At 40.3% G+C, this 22,060-nt stretch overlaps 1 protein-coding gene across 1 annotated transcript in view; it reads left to right on the top strand.

Moving 5' to 3' along the window:
• Positions 1-3,984: 3,984 nt before the first annotated feature.
• Positions 3,985-22,060, top strand: part of ankrd28b (ankyrin repeat domain 28b) — a gene marked incomplete in the record, with an annotated part of 18,415 nt that continues 339 nt past the window's right edge. Inside the window, 28 exon segments of the mRNA XM_005934732.2 lie at positions 3,985-4,254; positions 9,024-9,107; positions 9,600-9,678; positions 10,208-10,278; positions 10,377-10,577; positions 11,950-12,037; positions 12,279-12,421; positions 12,613-12,825; positions 13,500-13,578; positions 13,676-13,790; positions 13,996-14,078; positions 14,257-14,320; positions 14,410-14,478; positions 14,555-14,695; positions 14,876-14,987; positions 15,124-15,150; positions 16,251-16,325; positions 16,422-16,623; positions 16,719-16,806; positions 16,889-17,006; positions 18,319-18,538; positions 19,804-19,891; positions 19,979-20,062; positions 20,204-20,349; positions 20,487-20,569; positions 20,692-20,774; positions 20,921-21,012; positions 21,174-21,956. Of these exon segments, the coding sequence (XP_005934794.1) occupies positions 4,228-4,254; positions 9,024-9,107; positions 9,600-9,678; positions 10,208-10,278; positions 10,377-10,577; positions 11,950-12,037; positions 12,279-12,421; positions 12,613-12,825; positions 13,500-13,578; positions 13,676-13,790; positions 13,996-14,078; positions 14,257-14,320; positions 14,410-14,478; positions 14,555-14,695; positions 14,876-14,987; positions 15,124-15,150; positions 16,251-16,325; positions 16,422-16,623; positions 16,719-16,806; positions 16,889-17,006; positions 18,319-18,538; positions 19,804-19,891; positions 19,979-20,062; positions 20,204-20,349; positions 20,487-20,569; positions 20,692-20,774; positions 20,921-21,012; positions 21,174-21,457 (3,159 nt within the window).

Consider the following 22,060-nt stretch of genomic DNA (forward strand, 5'->3'; position numbering starts at 1 on the left):
CCCCCCCCTTCTGATTACCATTTGGTAAAAAGGAGATGCTTTTATCTCAGGCAGGAACAATGCCTCACTGATTATGTGATTAGCAGAAATTATATGCAGATTTGTCACCGTTATAAATCTGCAGCTGTGTGTGGACTCACATTTTTATTTGTCACTTCAAAGCATTCTTCAGTAGCTTGCCTTATTTTACTGTTCAGACCCACGGATAAATGTCCTCCTTTTAAGAGAACAAACCCCAGATCATCTGTTTTCACTTTTTTTTCCCACATCACTGCTCAGATGTTTATATGTCTCCAGTTTGGTCTTGTTCATGAAATCAATGCTACTTTAATTCATTTAAGGTCTTGCTGAGCTCTCTTCTTTACAAACATTAAGAAGACGGTGTATAACTTGTTGAAAATCTAATCTTTGGGTCTATATCAGCACTCCAAGAACAGTGGTGGGAAACAGGGAGATGAAATCTCTTCCGATCTTGTCACTTTCCTCCAGCAGCTGGGACTGGCCCAGTGGGTGACACCACTTTCATCCCAGAATCCCTACTGTCCAGCTGTGTGCTATCTCTCATCCTGACATCTGGAGAGGCAGGGGCACAGCCAAATATCAGTGCATCTGAGGCATGATCCTGCAGCTTGCCTGTGTCTCTGCAAGGGACCCCAGAGCTCGCATCTGGCCTCTAAAGACCGTGTCATTTGACAGCAATATTATGTGAGCTTTGTCTTCACAGGTATGTATATATACAACCAATCAGAATTTCTGCATTTGAACTGCTTGGGGAAAAATGCAGCGCTGTGAAAAAGTATTTGCACCGTTAATATCAACACTTCACCGAGTTCCTTTGATTCCTCAGAGGCCTCCGATGGAAGACAAAACACTGATCAGTAGACCATTTAACACTTTATTACTTCTAGAAGGGAGATGCGTCCTGCATGACACGCTGCCGCGGATCTCAAAATGGCAGTGTGCCCATAACAGTTTTATTACAGAAGCTCTCTCATTCTAGTCTAAACAACAGTGTCTCAGTAACTTTGCACTAGAGATGGTCCCCTCTTATCTACTTTTTCCCAGACAAGCGTGAGCAAGAGTCTGCAGCTTTCTACTCCCCAAGGACACATGGTCTCATACCTTTATTTTCAGGGCTGTGTCCACTTAATACTACACTATATAACTTTATAACACTTATTAATAAAAACGCATAGCACTAAAAAATTACTTATTCCCAACAGTTCATATATGTACACAATATGAACATGTATATGTTTCTGATATCCTGAGAAAATGCCTTTTTAAAATGATGTTTTCAATTATTGAGGGAAAGAAGCTATGCAAACCTACCTGGCCCTGTGTGAAAAGGGAATTGCCCACACTTGTTAAATCAGAAATTAGCTGTGATTTACCAGATTTTTTGCAAAGCCAAGTTCAATTACACAAGCCCAATTACTGCCAGACGTATTGCATCAAGAAAACACTTAAATAGGACCTGTCTGACAAAGTAGAGATCAAAAAGATCTTAAAATGCAACACATCATGCCACAATCTAAAGAAACTCAAGAACAAATTAGAAACAAAGATACTGATATCTACCAGTCTGAAAAAACCAAGAGAGATATGTATACTTAAAAAGATTTTTTATAACAGTCCCATCTGACATAAGTACTGAGAGGGTTTATTCTACTGGTTCTCTCATATTTATGACAAAAAGGTATATGATGATATACGTTCGGTGGGTTTTAGTGAATAGAGTCATCTTGTAAAACTGGAAATCTAGCTCAGAAGCAGAAAAATCTTAATTGAACCTTGAAAAAATGACATTATACATATTGTCTCAAGCTATGGTTTAAAATATTCCTTCAAACCCTCAATAAATGTTTCTACTGTTTAGGTTATGCATCTACTTTAATATAAGAACATAGTTACATTTTTTTATTCCATATCAAAAGCTCAAGGTTATTAGGTTATTTTATATTTTTTGTAGTATATATCCTTCGTTCTGTGGCCGTCTCTTTTACAAGCACGCCCCACAAGGGGTCCTGTAAACAAGAAGAATGTAAATACAAGGTCAGGGGGCAGTTTTTAAAGCATGCTGGAAATTGGGGAGGTATGTGTGTAAGCATCTGTTTTCTTCATTTATGCTTTTACTGTGTTTCTTCTCCTCCTAATTGAATTGGTGGGAACCTCCCCTCCGTCACAGCCCTGGCAGTGAGAAAGTACCCCCACTGGGGATACTTTGGCCTTTGGGAGGGCTTAGAGACAGATCCAGGAGGATTACCCCAAGCAAAGGTGACCAGTCTATATCCAAAATCATCCACATAGCTGCAACGGTGTTTTTTTTCCATCTCCCCCAACCTGTAAATCCACTGCACTGAAATGTGAAACTACTCCCAAAAGTTAGTGAACATAGCCCCCATTCTTTCACCAAAGCCCTGCTACCTTCATCACTAACTGGCTGTGCCATGCCGCTTTTTTTTTTGAAGTCCTAATGGATTGGTTGGATAGTAAACACTATGACCTCTTACACCTCTAGTTGCACTAAAAGCATATTAATGACACGATTTTCTCACGAAGAACAATTGCACTTTATAATCAGTACAAGTGTTATTAATCTTTTACTGTTGTAGAATACTATGAATTAGAATTAGTATTTGTTGTTATTATTAATACATGAAATATAATTAGATTAGGTGCCTTACTTGCAGTGACAGTCATTTACACAATACAACATTGCATGTATGTAACACATAACACTATTGTATTAGAACACCACCACACGTGTTGCATTAATGCACATCATAATGACTATTACATATGGTGCCATGGCGTTTGATGCCCTGCTTGCTAGCAGATAGAAACTCCTCTTCATTCTGCTATTCTTGAAATGCTATGTACTCTGTGAACTATTGACTCTACCAGAAATGCCTAGAGCTATCCTCGCCTCTATGACAGAACCACAGAGTCAGTAAGGACACCATAAAGAGACAACTTTTGCATCCCTGCCCTTTTGTTTTGTGCTTCCTGTCATTCCTGTTAGTCCTGTCTGTAGTGTCCTACCGGAAAAGAGGAAATGATGTAAATGTTGCATTCCACAAATGATTCAAATGTAAAAAACAAAACAAAACAAAAAAGGCAGCCTTGTCTTCAGGATTAATGATGCAGAGACTTGTTTTGTGTAAAAGGATTTTGTTGTCTAATCCTGTTAAAGCTCTAGGATCAGTAACACTTGTACATGAATACGGGTGCTCTGAATATTTTTAACTAATGCAAAAGAAGGGCAGCCGACAAAAAATAATATTTAAATCACAAATCACTCCCCACAACCAAAACACATACATAAAATAAAATATTGTTTTAAATTGATTGCCATAAGCTAAAAGAGTTCCACTGCTTGTAGTTAAAAGGGAAGTCACTAGGTGGCCGTATTTCATCAAATTTCGGTGTTGGATCAGTAGACCTGAAACCCATTTCGCATTTTAGGACCACCAGTAATTCACAGTTTTAATAAGTCAGTTTTAATAAATTTCAGATCTATTTTACTGTTGTCGCCGTAAAATAAATAGATAGTACTGTTTTGTGTTTGTGTTGTGTGTTTGCTTACCTTTTAAAAAAAAAAAGTTTCCAGGAGGCCCCCGTCAGCCCGGAGAACTCGTATTACTGCTGTCAACACTTGACTCCCAGTGGCATCCATGGAGTTGCTGCAGCGGTTGCATGGTTGTCGCACTTGTGCAACTTCAGGATGAGTCACAGTTAGTAAATAGAAAAACATTCAGCTGTTCTCAAAACCACGTTATTCAGAGCAGTGCACCATGGGTAAATTACAATGTTAATAAATGTCACGTGGAATATAGAGTTTAAAATTGCTCCTTATAGAAAATATCTACACTTATAAGCGCTGAGGGCAGTGCAATATTCAACAAAGTGCGTCTGTGCTGTTACAGAATGCAGCTGGCAACAACCAATCAGCGATTCCCTTACTGACATCTAGAGCGCTCTTAGCCTATCGGATTGCGTCTTTTCGGCGAGGTGAAATATGGTGGCGGCAATGTTATGGAGTTTCCGCTACTCCTCTCGCTTTCATGCCATCAGGTTAGGAAGCTAGCGAGCGAGCTAAGCTAGAGTCACGCTAGGCCTCCAGCAAAACCAGCGGCAGAAGCAACCGAGATCACACGCTGCTGTTCGGAAGGAGACAAGTATTCCTTTATGAACCTGCATGAGAGCTGTTAAAATACCACAAATATGGTGGTTCTCAAAATTCGAGACCAGGTAAGTAATGGCTGGTGTTAGAGGTTTACCGTAAGTTTGAGCAAGTGGCCGGCTAATGTTAGCCTCGATTTCAGCGCTCGCCAGCGCAATGTAATTCGAGTCTTTCGAGCCTGACTCTGAAACGGAAGCATTTCCTTAATCTAGAATTTGAATTGTCCTCGATGAGGTGAAAGCTGGCTGAAGTACTGCGTGTAACATTCGAAGCCCCGTTGTTGTTCCTATCACGTTTGCACTCCGACACGTACTTAAATGGCTGTTGAGTTAAAAAGCAGCTAATGATGTTGTATTTATTTCCAGCAATTAGCCCGAGCCTGCGTGAAATGCATCCAGCGACTCACTTGTGAAGTGACTAGTTAGCATATTGTGAGACAACAATGCTAAATTGTGTTTGTGCAGTCGCTTACGAGCAATTCTAGCGTTATTGATAAACAATAATTTCCTCTCTGTTGCTGTTACAGTGAGATTATTGTCATGACAGCCAAAGCGATCTGTTGATTGTGACATTACTGTGACAGCTAAACGTTTGTGGTTATATTTATGTTAGCAAAACCAACTAGTGATGTTTGTGGCAGCTGTAGGTTTAGAAAACCCTTAAATAACGATATAGATTTTGTTCACTGATTCACCAAACTATGTTATTTGGTGTCACAGTGGGGCAGGATAATGGAGTGATTGGATCTGAGCGGAGCTTTGTGCTAGTTTGGTGACTTTATTGTTTTTAAGAGGATTTATAACACTGTTACAGTTAAGCTATGCCTGTAATCAGACCTCTTTAGTGTGTGCCCTTATAGAAAAACTCAAAAAAATATAAAACAAGACAGTTTCTATTAGCTAGTATTCGCATACTCTATACCCATGTGTACCGCGTTACTGGGGGGAAATGCAGGTAAACTGCTGTGTAATGCTTTAATATATGAGGGCAATGGCAGTGTGACAGTAGACGTGTCATTTTAAACTCTGCAAAAAAAACACTTGACACCTACTTCGTGAAAACCAGAATAGCTCAGTGTTATCATTTTAAGGGTTTTGTTTTGCACGTGCCTGCTATTCTGTCACATATGTACGCGCATGTGTCTTTTATGGTCTGTGTGTGCTTGAATGATCTGGGCTCCTGTGAGCCGGTGGAAGTTGCCAAAGAGCTGTCTCCATGGTGATGGTATTAACTAGCTTGGCTTGTATGAGGAGAGGAGGCACACAGTCCAGCAGTGAGAGAAGAGCATAGAAAATCTCCTACACCACCACCACTCATGCAGGACACGGAGAACTGAAAACAACAAAATGCAGATCTGTCCTTCTTTTTTGTTTTTAACATGGCGCAAATAGTGTTCGAACCACAAGAGTCTGCTTGTTGGCTGAATTTGTCCCCAGTAACTCTAACCTGCTTTGTGCCCTGCAGACATTCATGGGCATTATAATAACTAAACGAGTTCATTGTCCTTGTGTTTAAAAAAAAAAAAAGAAAAAGAAAAAGCCACTGTATGCTGCTTGCTTGCTCGCTTTTGAGATGGCAGTCGTGGTTGTACAAGTTTGTAATGTCGTGATTGCTTCAATATGTCGCTGGGAATAATCCACCCATGGCACCGCATATGTCTTGAATAGCTGTTGAGGGCTTATCCATAGCAGGGTGACCTTGATAGATTTAAAAAAAAATGAAATAACAACAATGACCCTTACAATGTTTGACATTTGGCTTATATGAAGTAAACTCAGCAATTTCCCCTACTTTATTGTATATCTTTTCTGTCAGGTAGAGGTATAAATTCTTGGTTCTGTATTTAACTTCATGAAGCATGAGTCACTAAAAGGCATCAGGAAGTAGTACTGCAAAACCAGATGATTGCAAGTATACGTAGTTGTGCTTGATTAATGTTTTAAAGTGGGTTGCTGAAGATGCACTTTCATAAAGCAAATGTCTTTTGCACATACAAACTGCATGCATGCACATTAACCTAATTGACTAGCTGGGCAGCCTGCTAAGTTGAATGATTGAATACTAATGAATGCATGTACCCTGCATATTGCATCATTTTACCTGTACAATGGAAAGCAAAGAGAGGAGTCATTAAGTTCAGTGTTTTTGTTTTCTCTCAGCTAGTAGACTTATTTAGTATGTTTTGAGTTATTTTAAGCCAAAATCTATTTCAGGCACGTAAAGGTTATGAGTACATAATAGTGGTGTGAGGATCGATACTAAAGTATTGATTCTGTCAATACCAGATATTTATGTTCTAGAATCCATGCTCATATTAAAATATCAATATTTTATTAATTTGGGGTAAATTAGGAGTTTATGATTAACAGGAACACAGTGGAAAGTAACTATATTATTAGGATTTTCTAAATGATTTGTAGGAACTACTCCTCCTTCCGCTTGTCATAGTGATGCGAAATACAGCTGTATAAATGCATCGCTCGCTCAGGTGATGATCGTAAGCAGAGTCATGCGTGGAGCTGTTTCAGCTCCACAAACAGCCAAGACGTGGTTTGTGACACAAAAGTAAATCATTACACGGAATATGATGATGAGTTTATGATGAGGCTAACTGAAGAAGAGGTGAGGGACAGGTGCTGCTAGGAAGTCCTTTGGTGCTACAGGCAGATACTTTCCAGGTACAGAGAGGGAAAATGTGGAGCTGTTGGTGATGTGTAACACTAAAAATACAATTCAAACATACATAAGATAGATAATAACATGTATCTAGGAAATGTTTCTCAGCTTTATTATTATTTTAAATCAGTCATATATGTTTTTAATTGTTAATTGAATCCTTTTAAAATGTAGGCATTAAATTTTCAGGCTTTTTTTTTTTGCCTTTTTTTTTGCTTTTTTTCTTATATATAATTCTTCATAATTCAATGATAAGAACAAGAAGTCTGATGTCATGTATCCATTATGAAGGTATATTTTGAAAGACAATACTTTGGATTTTCTAAACACATTAAGTTTTTGTACAAAGTGTCTGTATTGGATCACAATCACCTATACCAGTCTGAATTTTACTTGGTAGCTGATCAGAAAGGAAATCAGTGGCATCGCACATCACTAGTAGATAACGCAATGTTTCATGATGCAGGCAGCTGATTATTTTAAAAGCAGTTTCCTTCTCTCGGCCACTTCTTGTTCATGCATTTTGTTTTGCATATATGCTGTTTTATTCATCCAGGTTAAGATTTCTCACTTATAGTGTATTTCTTAGGAATATAGTTTTTAATTGGGGGTTCAGCTGTAACACTTTAAAATGTCAGGAATGCTCTGCCTGGAAGGGATCTCCTCCTCTCCACTGTTGTCCCTGTCCAACCCAGCCTCTTGCTACAGGGCATGCAGATGAAAACATCCTGATCAAAGACTCCAGTGTTTCCCAAATCTTTACTCTGGTTTTAAAGCGATCCAGTGTTGCTAAACATAAATGATATATTTTAGTCATATTACTTACCTAGGATTTGTTTTTGTTTTTTTGGGTTATTCTTTTGTTTTTTCAATGATTTTATTTGAGCATTGCAAGCATTTCGTCTGTCTAAAATTACAGGAGTGGTTGACTCTTTCAAAAAACATAAAAAGACTGAAGCTAGCATCGGAAAGTGTTATCCAACATGAAGGGAATATTGTAACGCTGCATTCAAGACTCAGTTCTGTCATTTATGGTGTGGCAAACTCTAAATGCTGACCAACAAATGGCTTGCACTGAAGTCATAGAAAGATACACAACACTGCCAGTTCTTCAAGCCAAAGTCAGCTTTATTATTCATAACTTTATTATGTAGAAGGCATATGTGCAATTATTAATATGTATAAAATGTGAAGGGTATAGCAGTTTTTTAAGCATAAGCAAAAATGTTTTTAAAGCCTATGTACACATAGCAAGTGTTTATACATAACTGGACAAGTGAGGAGTCATCAGTATGAAACTGAGAAAATGAACATAGCAGCAATTTATTTTATAAGGTGTTGCCAATTCAATGGCCAACATGTCTAGTAGGTTGAAATTTATTGTGTTCACATGTTTTGTCACTTTTTAGAAACATCCCAAGTGTTATGATGGAAAAAATTCCATTATACACTCATGTTGAAAAACACACTGCTAGCACGCTGTCTACACAATGATCAACAAGAGAGATTTCTCAAAGAACTTTGGTTCATTTTTATGCCAAAACTTGATCTTGTGATCATGTTGGATGTGGTGAATGAGAGCAGCTGTGTACTTTTATTTTTTTTCCTGTTTTTGATTCCTGGCAGTGTGAAAGTAAGCAGCACAGTTATCATTTTGAGTACAAGGTTTGGGTCTGTCTTTTTTAATGTCTTCATTCAAAAACTGCGATGTTTATCTCTGCTAACATGGCATGTTTACTTATCAACAGACAGAAAGTGCAGAACGGTGTTTAAAAAGTGGCCTTGGCAGTCTGTGACATGCGGAGTCATCGTTTCATTGTTTGTTCTCTTTCTCCCAAAGAATAATGCTCTTTTACATTGCTTTCATTTGTGCTTTGTTGAATGCCAATATTTGGTCTTCAGATGAGTGTTGTGTATGTCCTGTGTTGCAAGCATGCTGAAGTCCTTAAGTTTAAGTTTGGCAGATTATTGGTTTTCTCAGATTTCAACAATACCCGTCAGACAGACAAGATTGCTACTCGCAGTTCATTGGGTTTGCTCTGTATGCAAATTGTAGTGATGGAAGCTGAGATGGTGTTACATGTCCACAAAGAAAAGTATCAAAATCATGATAATTTTGTCCTTTTTATTTATTGTGTGCTTTTTTTTCTTTCTTTTACAGCCTCCTTTGCTGAAAGCTATTTTCAATGTAGATCCTGATGAAGTACGTTCGCTTATATTCAAAAAAGAAGATGTGAATGCACAGGTAAGCCCAAAAGTTACAAATATCTGCATCTGTTTCCTCATATTGTTGTTTTTTTTGGGGGGGGGGGGCCTAATGTGCAGTTGTCCTTGAAAGGCCTCGTGCAGCTCTTTCTTACAGATATTGTAGCATACAGAACAGCACTGCATGACCTGCCTCTTTTTTTTTTTTTTTATTAACTGCATTCCTCGTCAATATTACATATTCAAGTGGTGGTGTTTGTTTCAAAATAAGGCTGTTTTGTACTCGCTCGTCCTTCACTGCAAGGCTTTTCTTTATTTTTATTTTTCTTAATTTGTTAAAACCACAATGTGGTGTTTGTGTAAATATTTGTTCCTGTTAACACTACAGTGTTGCAAATGTTAAGGAAAATGTGTTTTTGTATTGCTACACCAGACCACTGCACATGTAATGAAGAGAGAGATTGCAGTGTTTACTGCAAGTTGTTTTGTTTCTCTGTAATCTCAGCAGTTTCTTCCTGTTCACTTAATACAGGACAATGAGAAGCGAACTCCATTGCATGCTGCCGCCTATCTCGGAGATGCAGAAATTATAGAGCTGTTGATTCTATCTGGTATGTTTTCTTCTTAGTATTAATGCAATGATCACAAGAAAGTGCTTGAAGCCACAAATACTGGGTGAATTTTGGATTGTAGAAATGAGTGTTTCACGGGTGTCTGGAGAGATTATATAACAGTTTTTAATCAGAGAAAATAAGTCCTGCTCTTAAAATGTGAAATATTAGAAATATTATAGATGTGCCTATAATTATCTTCCTAATGCTGGGAGCACATGACATACTGCTGTGTGTGTGTGTGTGTGTGTGGGTGTGTGTGTGTGTGTGTGTGTGTGTGTGTGCGCGCGTGTGTGTGCGCGTGTGCGTGCATAATGGCACCTTTTAATAGCAAAGTGGAATACAAGCAATCATTCCTCTGCATACAGTATGATGAGATATTTGAAATGTCTCTACACCTCTTTCAGCCTTTTCTGAACTTTTCTAATTTAGTCTCTTCAAAAACTGTTGAATACCTTCTTGTCGAAACGTTGCACCATATGCAGCAAAACCATACGAGTTTAAATAGCCTTTGCTTCTTCACTTCTAGGTGCAAGAGTAAATGCCAAAGATAACAAGTGGCTCACTCCCCTGCACCGAGCTGTGGCCTCCTGCAGTGAGGTATGTGAATTTTCCCTTTGTTCTCTGTCATACACACTACAAGACACAGGTTTGCATATCCAAACAATGTAAACCTACTTGTTGTTTTTTCTTCACAGGATGCTGTCCAGGTGTTGCTGAAACACTCGGCTGATGTAAATGCCCGAGACAAAAACTGGCAGACACCACTTCACATCGCCGCCGCCAATAAGGCGGTCCGCTGCGCCGAAGCCCTCGTGCCACTACTCAGCAATGTGAATGTGTCAGACAGAGCAGGCCGCACCGCGCTGCACCATGCAGCCTTCAGCGGTCATCTGGAGGTAAATTTAAACCCTAAGGCATTGTTAGATTAAGCTGTGCTTAAGGAGGCACTTTAACATCTTTGGAATCGATGTGGTTGCGCGTTAATGAATTGAAATAGCAGCTGAACGTTTGGTATCAGCTTTCTTAAGGAGCAGAGTGTTAATGTAGAGGGTTGGTGAGGTTTTGTGGTTGTAAAGTGTGCAATGTCTTTGAGTATAACCTCTTCAGTAATCCTCATATTGATTGATTTTAAATTGCTGTGTGCTACATAGATCGTTTTTGCTGGCAAACTGTCAGAGTATGCTAGCATTACTGGGTGTGTTTACCTGGCTGTTATTAGAAGTTCCCGATCTCTTTCTAAGAAGTGTTTCTGCTTGCCTCAAGAATGATTAAACACTGGTGGGCACTCTGCCATGCAGTGCAGAATAATGGTCACATTATTTGCCCATTTAACAAGTGTTAGTTGAGACAAGCAACATCCACATATAGGTCTGCTGAATTTTAGTAGCGCATGACTAACCGACCGTTTGATCCCGGATTCAGTTGCGCAAAATCTGGTCCAGTCATCCAAATGCTTCCTGACATCAGGGCACCCTCTTAAGTTAAAGAGGGCAGCTTTTCAATGTTTAATGAGCCAGCTACATTGAATTAAAGAGCACAAACTGCATTTTCAGACATGGCTTAAGACTGAGTGGGCTCTCTGCATGCAGTCATAAATTGTGGTCGCATACTTAAGGGTGCTGGATGCACAGGTAGTGCTTGACCAATCATGTGTCTGGATGCAAATTACCCATTGTAATCTTGTACTTGCATGCAAATTAGCTATCTTAAAACTGAATTATCAAAAATTCATGCAAATGAATGCAAGTGCATACAAGCTATTTGGAGCATCTTTTAGGTATACAGTGGATTCAAGTTAAGCATATAAATATGAAAAAGGTGAGTCTATGGAGGTCTGCTCCAAGAGAAGAATGCCACACTACTGGCTGTACAAGACAGGATATTTGGAAATGCATGTTTTCTTGTTTAATCTTAATTATATTTGTTCGGTTGGCATACCTGCACAGAATCTGTGCAAAAGGGTGACAAGGTTTCACCACTCATGTTTGCTCAGCAAGTTAAAAAATAACTTTAGAAACCCCTGCAGGTTCAAATAATTTCTATTATATTAAAGTGAAGATACGCATACATTGACAAGACAATTGATCCAAGAGCGCTAAGATAAAGTCACTGAACTCATATGTCTAATATGTAAACACTGCATGCAGTGTATATAAGTTGCTACATTTATTGCAAATGGTAGATAGGTAGGTTGATGTTGCAGCGTCCCCTGATGTTTTTTCTCATCCCCTGTTTGTTTTTTTTGTTTGTTTTTTTTGCTACTTTTAGATGGTGAGACTCTTGCTCTCCAGAGGGGCTAACATCAATGCTTTTGACAAGAAGGACCGCCGTGCGATACACTGGGCCGCCTACATGGGTAAAAAATAATGCAGCCATAGAGATTTTTACGTTTTGGTATTTGTTCATTTTTATGCAACTTTAGACATTCCTTTCTTCTTGTGGTCAATATTAACTTAAATGGCAGAATTTTATTTGAATAAAAATCATCTGTTAAGATGTTTTTAAATGTTTACATTAGAGTAGATGCCATATGAACAAAAAACATGTCTAATATCTTTGTGTAAGCATTATGTAATTAAATCTCTTTTTATCTTCAGGACACATAGAAGTGGTGAAGCTGCTGGCATCACATGGAGCTGAGGTGGCCTGCAAAGATAAGAAATCTTACACCCCCCTACATGCGGCAGCCTCTAGTGGAATGATCAGCGTTGTCAAATACCTCCTGGACTTGGGGGTGGATGTAGGTTCCACCCACAAGCTTTTTGCCATCGCACTGTAGACACTGCTATACTGTATGAGCTCAACAGGAGAGATATTTTTCAGTGGTGTCTCTAAATTGTGTGTTACAACTGTTCTAACTGTAACTGTTCTTTTATTTGTAGCACTTTATTCTAATTGTTTTAATTGCCTGCTGTTTTCCTGACTTTCTAGATCAATGAGCCCAATGCATATGGCAACACACCCCTCCACGTGGCCTGCTACAACGGGCAAGATGTGGTTGTGAATGAGCTCATAGACTGTGGAGCCAACGTCAACCAGGTGAACGAGAAGGGCTTTGCCCCTCTGCATTTCACCGCCGCCTCGCGTCACGGAGCACTCTGCCTGGAGCTTCTGGTTTGCAATGGGGCAGATGTCAACATTAAAGTGAGTAAAAACCAGGCAAAGCTTGTTATTAAACAACTAAGTATTTACATATATTTTTAGATATAACTTGTAACAACCACCATTTTCTTTGTGAGTATTTATTACATGGCATGCTGCGGGGAAAAGCCTGTTGTAACCTTTGAGTCTAAGGTTTATTTTGAGCACCTGACGGCTCCTTTTGGCCTCCTATCCGTAAACTCTCTCCATACTCTTTCACATGATTCTTGCGTAGGTGGTAGAGGTTTGTCGTGTGTGAGTTTGTGCTGGGGACCGGTTTGCGGCATAATTTGCATAGTACAGTTTTCTGGTCTGTGTCAGACTTTTCATAACCAAACCATTTCCATGCTACAGAGGTAGCCCCTAGTTTAGTATTTCTGTTTGGAGCTACCTGGTTCTGCCTCATCTTCGCTGGCCATGCTGGTATTTTCTGTCCCTGCATTCACTTGGTGGCCATCCAAACAATGAAAAAATGCGACACCACAAATTAAACGATAGCGTATAAAATCGCACAGCCCTAACGTCTTGCTTCCTTGTGTGTAAACGTGTATTATTGTGCCTGCTTCCTACATGTGATAGGTCTTCTCATTGTTTGAGGGAAGCAGATTAACTTGGGGATTAAACTTTACTGTAAAAAGGCATAACTTGTCAGATAATAAGTTTTTGTTTCAATTCAGAGTAAAGATGGGAAGACTCCACTCCACATGACAGCGATCCATGGGAGGTTCTCGAGGTCTCAAGCAATCATTGAGAAAGGTGAGCTGTTTCTCATGCTGGACCCAGAAGCAAAAACTGCTTTTTAGTGTAACAGAGGCTAAATGCTTGCTTTGATTTTTGATTTTTCCCCCTAAAGGTGCAGAGATTGACTGTGAAGACAAGAACGGAAATACACCACTACACATTGCCGCTCGATACGGCCACGAACTCCTCATTAACACTCTCATCTCCAACAGAGCTGACACAGCTAAGTACGTGAGCCTTTCTGTTGATTTTTCAGTCAAGTCTTAGAACATATATTGAAGAGCCATCCTTCTGAAAGCACACATGTAGTATCTGTTGTGTAACTCATATAAATGGTAATGTGCTAGTAACAGTCATTTTTTTTTATTCCCACGTTAGCAACATTGTTGTGTACTGTTTGTATGATACAAAGTTTTTTGTTTTTTCATTCAGACGAGGAATCCATGGCATGTTCCCACTGCATTTAGCTGCTCTCAGTGGCTTCTCTGACTGCTGCAGAAAGCTCCTGTCTTCAGGTGAACAGCACTCATGCCCTGTCACAGCCTTCAGTGCAACGTGACACAAAGCTCACGTTTAAGTAGTTTAGAAATTCCTGACAGGAAAAAAAGTACAAAAATATATCATGTGCAATGTAAAACATTTTATAATATATCCTGAATGTGTCTTCTTCATAATCACTTTTACCCTGTGCAGGCTTTGATATTGATACTCCTGATGACTTTGGGAGGACCTGTTTACATGCTGCAGCTGCTGGAGGGTCAGTACACGATGGCTGAATATCGCCTTTAGTATTAAAGTATTGTGTAATTTTTAATCAAGTGACTATCTGTCTGTCTAACCCCTCAGAAACCTGGAATGTCTAAATCTTCTCCTCAACACTGGGGCCGACTTCAACAGAAAGGACAGCTTTGGCAGGTTTGTAGTATTTATTGGTGGATTTGGATCAAGAGTCAAATTTGAACAGGGAACTGAGCTGTGTTTGCTTTTCCAGGACCCCTCTGCACTACGCTGCTGCCAATTGTAACTACCAGTGCCTGTTTGCTCTGGTGGGGTCTGGGGCCAGCGTCAATGACCTAGACGAGCGGGGCTGCACTCCTCTCCACTACGCCGCTGCGTCTGACACAGATGGAAAGTCAGTAAATTCTCTCTATTAAAAATGGTGGATGTTGTGTGGGAGGTGGTTCATGTTTGTAGTTTTTCACAGATAAAAGCAAAAATAACCACCTGCATTATCCATTATGCTGAGTAGTGGTTTAGGACTAGAAGCCAACATGTTGTTTCCTTGACTACAGCGCTTTTGTTGTGTCTGCAGGTGCCTGGAATATTTACTGAGAAATGATGCAAATCCGGGGATCCGGGACAATCAGGGCTACAATGCTGTGCACTACGCCTCAGCGTATGGACATCGCCTTTGTCTGGAGCTGGTAAGAACTTCAGTCCAGAGTACATGACACTTAACAGCCACCATGTCCCTGTTTTCATATTTGTGTTTTGTGGAATTCTGCTTAAAGAACTGCCTGTTTTTTGTTTGTTTGTGTTTTTTTTCCTGTTCTTTAACAGATTGCAAGTGAAACACCCCTAGATGTGGTAAGTTGATTTTTAGTTCTTTAGTCCTTCTTTTTAGGCTCTTGAAGACATTTCACCTCTTGTCTGAGAGGATTCTTCAGTTATAAAAGTGAAGAATCCTATCATGGGGATTATGAGCTATTCAGCCCCTAGTGGTGCTTTCACCTTGGACTTAGTCCAGAGAGTTGTTGTCATCATTATTATGTTATTGGGGTTGCACATTTCAACATGTGAGTGAGTGAATCACCTGGGAGGGGATCTCAAAAGTGTGTTATAGTTGGTGTTTTAGGCAACCACCTGTTCTGAAATGGTTGTTCTGTTTGGGCATAGATGACTTCTTTTACTCCTCCTTGAATCGTCTGTGTTCTCTGGATGACGTCTTGGTTCTCCCCTGGCTAATGTCTGACATTTTGTCTCATGCCTCTTTGCTGATAACTAAAAGTACTCTGTTAATGTGTGCGTTCCTTTTTCTTTTACCTTGGAGGGAACGTTTTCTGTATAGTTGTGTAAGCTTCTGATAACCCTAAGTTTGTGTTCCACTGGGTGGTGGGACTCAGAGTTTATGGTGGGTTTCTGGTAAATTTCAGTGTTCAGGCTACTGTCTCCCTCGGTTGAATGGTCCCTTTAGTTGATAGATTTTTTTTTTTTTATTTAATTTCTTGAGTTTGTAGAAGAGAAGAAGCCTCACAAATGAGGAGTCTCTTCATAAACCTAGCAACCTAGCAAGAAGTACCACAAAACTCTATGACTGAGGCCTTATTTTCTGGACCTGTGGGTCTGGTTGAGTCTAAGTGATGGAATTTTTTTTCATTAGTCAGTGAGCACAAGGGTCCCTACAGATGTTCGTTTGTGATCGCCAAAACTCATCTGCAGAAACATTTTCATTACAATACAAAAGCCCCAAGCAACAGATTTCAGCCAAACTTCAAAGACTTATAACAGGAAGGACTTTTCTGCTGTGAAGTCTCCAGCTGTCTGTAACTCTGTCTACAACAGAGTATAATCAAGACTTGACACATTTTTTTGTAGTTTTTATGTATATAAAATAGGGCACAGAGTCATGCAGTAGGAAAGGAAACAATATCTGAATCAGGTTCTCATGTGTGTCTTGGCTTATTCAGCTAATGGAAACCTCAGGGACAGACATCCTGAACGACGCGGATGTCAGAGCCCCTGTCAGCCCCCTGCATCTTGCTGTGAGTAATTTGAAACACTTGGTTTTATCCTTCTGGTGAGCAGTACATGTCACCAGCGTCAGCAGTAACTTTATAATGGGGGAATCCACCTTTCAGGCATACCATGGTCACCATCAAGCTATGGAGGTTCTGGTGCAGTCTCTGCTGGATCTGGATGTGAGAAACAGCCAAGGGCGCACACCCCTGGACCTGGCTGCCTTCAAAGGGCATGTGGAGTGTGTAGATGTCCTAATCAACCAGGGAGCCTCCATCTTGGTGAAAGATTACACCTTGAAGCGAACCCCTATACATGCTGCAGGTATGTTAGACGTGGAGTTACAAATAAAATTTCCTGAACCTGAAAATTCAGACCCAAATACAACATGATAAGTAATAAGTTAATCTTTCCCGCAGCTACCAATGGTCACTCAGAGTGTTTACGTTTGCTCATTGGAAATGCTGATCTTCAAAGTGCAGTAGACATTCAAGATGGGAATGGACAGTAAGTTCAATGAAAATCTTTTTATTTTATTTCCATTCTTATTCTAAAGTCATTGCTAACATTATTGCCTCATATCTCCTAGAACCCCTCTCATGCTTGCGGTCCTGAGTGGACACACAGATTGTGTGTATTCTCTGCTAAATAAAGGAGCCAATGTAGAAGCCAAAGACAAATGGGGCAGGACAGCCCTGCACAGAGGGGTTAGTAAATGTCATTATTTTTACTCATATTTCTGTGCATAACTTTATTCACAGTTTTCAGTATGGATACCTAAATCTTGCTACCACTATGAGAATTTACATGTGTATTTCTTGTGGAATGAGTGTGTCTTTCAAATATCGCAACAACACAATAATCACAACAGTTTTTTTGTTTTGGTTTTTGTTTTTTACTGTGTTGCAAGGCACATTTCACTTATTGCCAACCAACCAGCATGTCAGACATGTAGTTCAGTCTCGCTTTTCGAAATATTGCTTGTCAACATCCTCATTTTCTCCTGATTAGATAGTTGCAAGTCATTGTGTACATGCCTAAATGATGCGGCAGTATCTACAGTTGGTACAAAACAGCAGCAAGTATATTCACACTAATCACAGGGAACACATCACTCACAGAACGACAGTAACTTCCCATTTGCTTCAGAATCCCAAGAATTTGGCTCTACTTGATACGTTAGAGCTCCTAATACCTCATACCACCCCTAGACCCTTCAGAATCAGTTGCTGTTACATATTTTACAGTTCAGGCTTAAAACAAATGGCAAACTGTTTTAGCCCAGTTCTGTGGAACAAACTTCCTCTCGCAATTCTATCAGCACAATCATTTCCCCATTTAGAAATAAATAAACGAACTTCAGGAAAGTATGGACTAGCTTTTACATGTTGTTTTCTTACAGTTTTACTTTTGCTTTCTTTGTCTATTGCTTGTATATCTTCTTTATTCATTAATGTTATGCTTTTTGGAATGTTTTAGTACTAATATTTTTTGTAAGTTATATAAAGGACCTTGTGTGATTTTCCATAATGTATGGGTTTACACATTTAGTTGGCAAGCGAAAGGTCGATAGTTGAATTGCATCTGAGACGCAAAACTCTCTACTCAGTATGACTTTACAACACTCCTACTGTGCCAGCTTTCTACACAAATATGCTCTATTTGGACAACAGACATGCCAGCATATATTGAAAAGAAAACCTTGCCATCAAGGCAACGTAGGCATCATGTTAGGAATCGATGTGGAAATGATCTGCTTTGGGATGCCCAAAAGGCAGTCAAGATACTGAAAGTAAAAAGAGTCTGACTTCTACCATAGTGCAGTGACCCAACGTAGACCCTCAAAATGTACAATAAACAAGAAAAAGAAGCAACACTCATGGAGGAAATATTGTGAAAACTGGGTAGTGCTGCGAGTATCTGAGAGGTTTCTCTGAAACCTTGTTTTTTTTCTACATATTGTATGTTGTCATTCAGGATGTAAGCCAGTCATTGGTAAAACCTGTTTTCTGTTCTCAGGCGGTGACTGGCCATGAGGAATGTGTGGAAGCTTTGCTTCAGCACAGCGCCAGCTTCCTGGTGCGAGACTGTAAAGGGCGCACACCGATCCACCTGGCAGCGGCGTGTGGACACATAGGGGTACTGGGAGGCCTTCTGCATGCTGCCCAATCAGTGGAAACACTCCCTGTCTTAACAGACAACCAAGGCTACACCCCACTGCACTGGGCCTGCTACAATGGTACAGAGAAGAGGGCTTTGATGACATTCCGTGTAGATAAAGACATTTACATGTGATGGTTGGAACATGCAAGCCTGCCACTAAGTGCAGTAGATTAGTATAATGAAGCACCCAAGTAAATGTGGTTGGAATATAGCCAAGCACATCTTTTCCATGTTTATTGCTTGCTCATCATACAGATGGCGATAGAATTATTAGTCCCGTCTTTAAACATTTTGTGTTTCCCAAGTGCTGTTAAACAAAGAAAGGAAATTTTCTTTTATAGTTTTTTCAAGCATCCAAGTTGTTTTTTTTGGATGCCTACATTATTTTACTTTGCACACAGAGATTAAATGATTTCACAAAAACTAAGACGGTTAAAATTATTAGCCTCCGTGATGCTTCTTTCCCCGAACACAAACAGTGTCTCTGTGGACCGAGAGCTCTGATTTAGTCTCATCTGACCAAAGGACACACTTCCAGTATGCATACTCTTTCTCCAAGTTGTCCTTAGCATACTTCAGTCTGGCTTTTCTTGGTGTGCAATCTCAAAGTCCATTCCTTTGCATGGTTCTAGTGATTCTCTTCTGAGCGTATAATTCCCAGCTTAGCTAAAACATTCACTCATGTTTTGGCAGTTGCTAAGGGGTCTTTAGACACATCTCTCACTAGTTTCCTTTCCAGAGATTTTGAAATCTTTTGCTTCCTACCTCTGCCAGACTTTTTCTGTCCTGTGTGGCTCTCTTTGAATTTCTTATTGATGCTTCTCACTCCAGTTCTCAGTACTTGGAAATGATGTGATAACTTTGTATATCCTTCCTCTGCTTTGTGAGCATCAACAATTCTTTTCCTCAAGTCTAAACTGATTTGTTTTGTTTTTGGTATTATGCTTTCTCAAACTCAAACTCTTGCTGAAGTTTTTTTTTGTACTGTGCTCAAAGCTGCTCAAAGCTTGTAAATTAAAGGACATCATTCCACGGCAGTGATTCGTGCTATGGCTCAGTTAAAACAAAAAAAGTGAAATAATTATGCAGCACAAATAGAAATCCTTTATGCTTTCTAAAGAAAACTAGTATGTTAAGAAATGCTATGTTGAAATTTCTCTTTTTCTGTTAAAAATGGCACTTGGGAAGCTTTTGACCCGAACTTTGCATTTCATAGGGGGACTAATACAGTCTTCCTCGTTGGCACAGGTCTCTTATGCACACCCTTAGGCTAGTTTTGACACATCCTGGTCATTATTGCTATGTTAATGCTGTAACTAGCTAATGTTTTCATTCTTGCAGGTCACGATACGTGTGTGGAGGTTTTGCTGGAGCAAGAGGTTTTCCACAAGGCTGATGGCAATTCTTTCAGCCCCCTCCACTGTGCTGTGTAAGACCTAGAGCTGCTTTCTCTCGATCAATTTGTGTAAGGACGGAGCAGCTACCAGATTAAATAGTGCTGTTTTTTATTCCTTAGGATCCATGACAACGAAGGTGCTGCTGAGATGCTGATAGACACACTGGGCCCTGCAATTGTGAATTCCAAAGACAGTAAAAACAGGCATGTATGATGTTACAAGAAAAATATTAATTCAAGCCTGAATAGAATTGTAAAGCACCTGATTCTGGGAACGAGCGTAAGGAAGTGAAGGGTCATATCACTGAATAAATACTGAGCTTTGCTTTGATGTTGCACGTGCAGGACCCCGCTCCACGCCGCAGCCTTCACTGACCACGTGGAGTGTCTCCAGCTGCTGCTGAGCCACAACGCTCAGGTCAACAGTGTCGATGCCGTGGGGAAGACACCGCTCATGATGGCTGCTGAGAACGGCCAGACCAACGCTGTCGGTACGAAGGCTTTAACTATTAGCCTGGCAAATATCACAGCGGGACATAATAATCAAGTGGAGGATTGAATTAATAAACTGTGCTTTATTGAATTAACTTCATTTTGTTTTTCCTGTGTTTGATCATGTCACCATTAGAGGTGCTGGTGAGCAGTGCAAAAGCAGATCTCACTCTACAAGATGCTGCAAAGAACACTGCACTACACCTGGCCTGCAGTAAGGTGTGTAGTACCATATGGTGGCACTGTGCTCTTAGTATGCACAGTGTCTTGCCGAAGTGTTTAAATATGAGAAAGGATGAGCATTTACCACTCTGTGTGGCTCTTTTTATACCCATCCATAGGGACATGAAACCAGTGCCTTGTTGATATTGGAGAAGATTACAGACAGAAACCTCATAAATGCCACTAATGCCGCCTTACAGACGTACGTATCACTCATATCATATTAGTACCTCGCTTGTTAGTGCATTATTGTTAATAACTGAATTCTTAATGTCAAAATGTACAAAACAAATTAGTAAGTGTTGACTAGCTTGTCACCGATTTCAAAGATTTATCTTGTCTTTTAAGGCCTCTACACGTGGCTGCAAGAAATGGCCTGACTGTGGTAGTGCAAGAGCTGCTTGCAAAGGGAGCCAGTGTCCTTGCAGTTGATGAAAATGGTAAATTCACTGTAGTTTTTTCTTAATTATTATTATTTTTGTCTTACTTCTGGGTTTTGGTGTGCATCCTTGGGCACAGCAGGATTAGAAGCTGACTGCAAATGTTTTCTTTGCATTAATTTTATGGAGCATAAAATATTGTTGTGTTGTTATTTCCTCAGGTTACACGCCTGCCTTGGCTTGTGCCCCCAACAAAGATGTGGCAGACTGCCTAGCCCTCATCCTGGCCACCATGATGCCTGTGTCTCCCTGCACCCCGGCACCAACCCTCCCATTCAGTGCCATTAACCATTACACTACCAGCCCCTCTAAGAGCGTCACCTTCGACAGCCTGCCCGTGCTGCGTGGCGAGCACAGCTCATACTGCAGCTTCAACAACATCAGCCACCACGACGGCTTCTACAAAGACGAGGAGCTCAACGACTCTGATTCAGAGACGTACTGAAGGAAGGGCGAAAGTGATAAATGCATAAACACACGCTGTGTCTTAAAAATCACCCACCATGAGTTTGGGAGGGCAGAATGAGACACAAGCCCCCACAGGAGCCTTAAGAGTCCCCCTCACCCCACCCCACCCCTTCATCACCACCACCACCAGAGAGCGAGCAAGTGAGGGAGGAGGTGCAGCAGGCTGGCCAACGCTCATCACCACCTCATCCAGCACTAGGTGTCCTTTCAACTAATACTGGACCTCAGTGACCACTGCTTTACCAACACGGACTTCTTGAGTGCTAAAACCTGGACTCGTTTGGTAGACGGCAACCTTTCTAAGGCAATAACATGCTGTAGACTGGTGGTTGCACATCACAGAGAGCTAAACCAACAGGGACCAAGAGACATGGATACATTTTAACCCAGTTTTAACTGTGCAAATGAGACTGAGAAGGCTTGGGTTCATCGGCGGTTCGCTGTTTCTGTTAGTGTGTGTGTGAGTGTGTGTGCGCGTGTGTGTGTGTGTGTGTGTGTGTGTGTGTGTGTGTGTGTGTGTGTGTGTGTGTGTGTGTGATGGGGCGTGTGTGCATAAACAAAGAGGCATCTGCACATTTGC

This window comes from Haplochromis burtoni, unplaced genomic scaffold (assembly GCF_018398535.1).
Source record: "Haplochromis burtoni strain Fernald_Lab_line unplaced genomic scaffold, NCSU_Asbu1 Contig_120, whole genome shotgun sequence".
NCBI classification, from domain to species: domain Eukaryota; kingdom Metazoa; phylum Chordata; class Actinopteri; order Cichliformes; family Cichlidae; genus Haplochromis; species Haplochromis burtoni.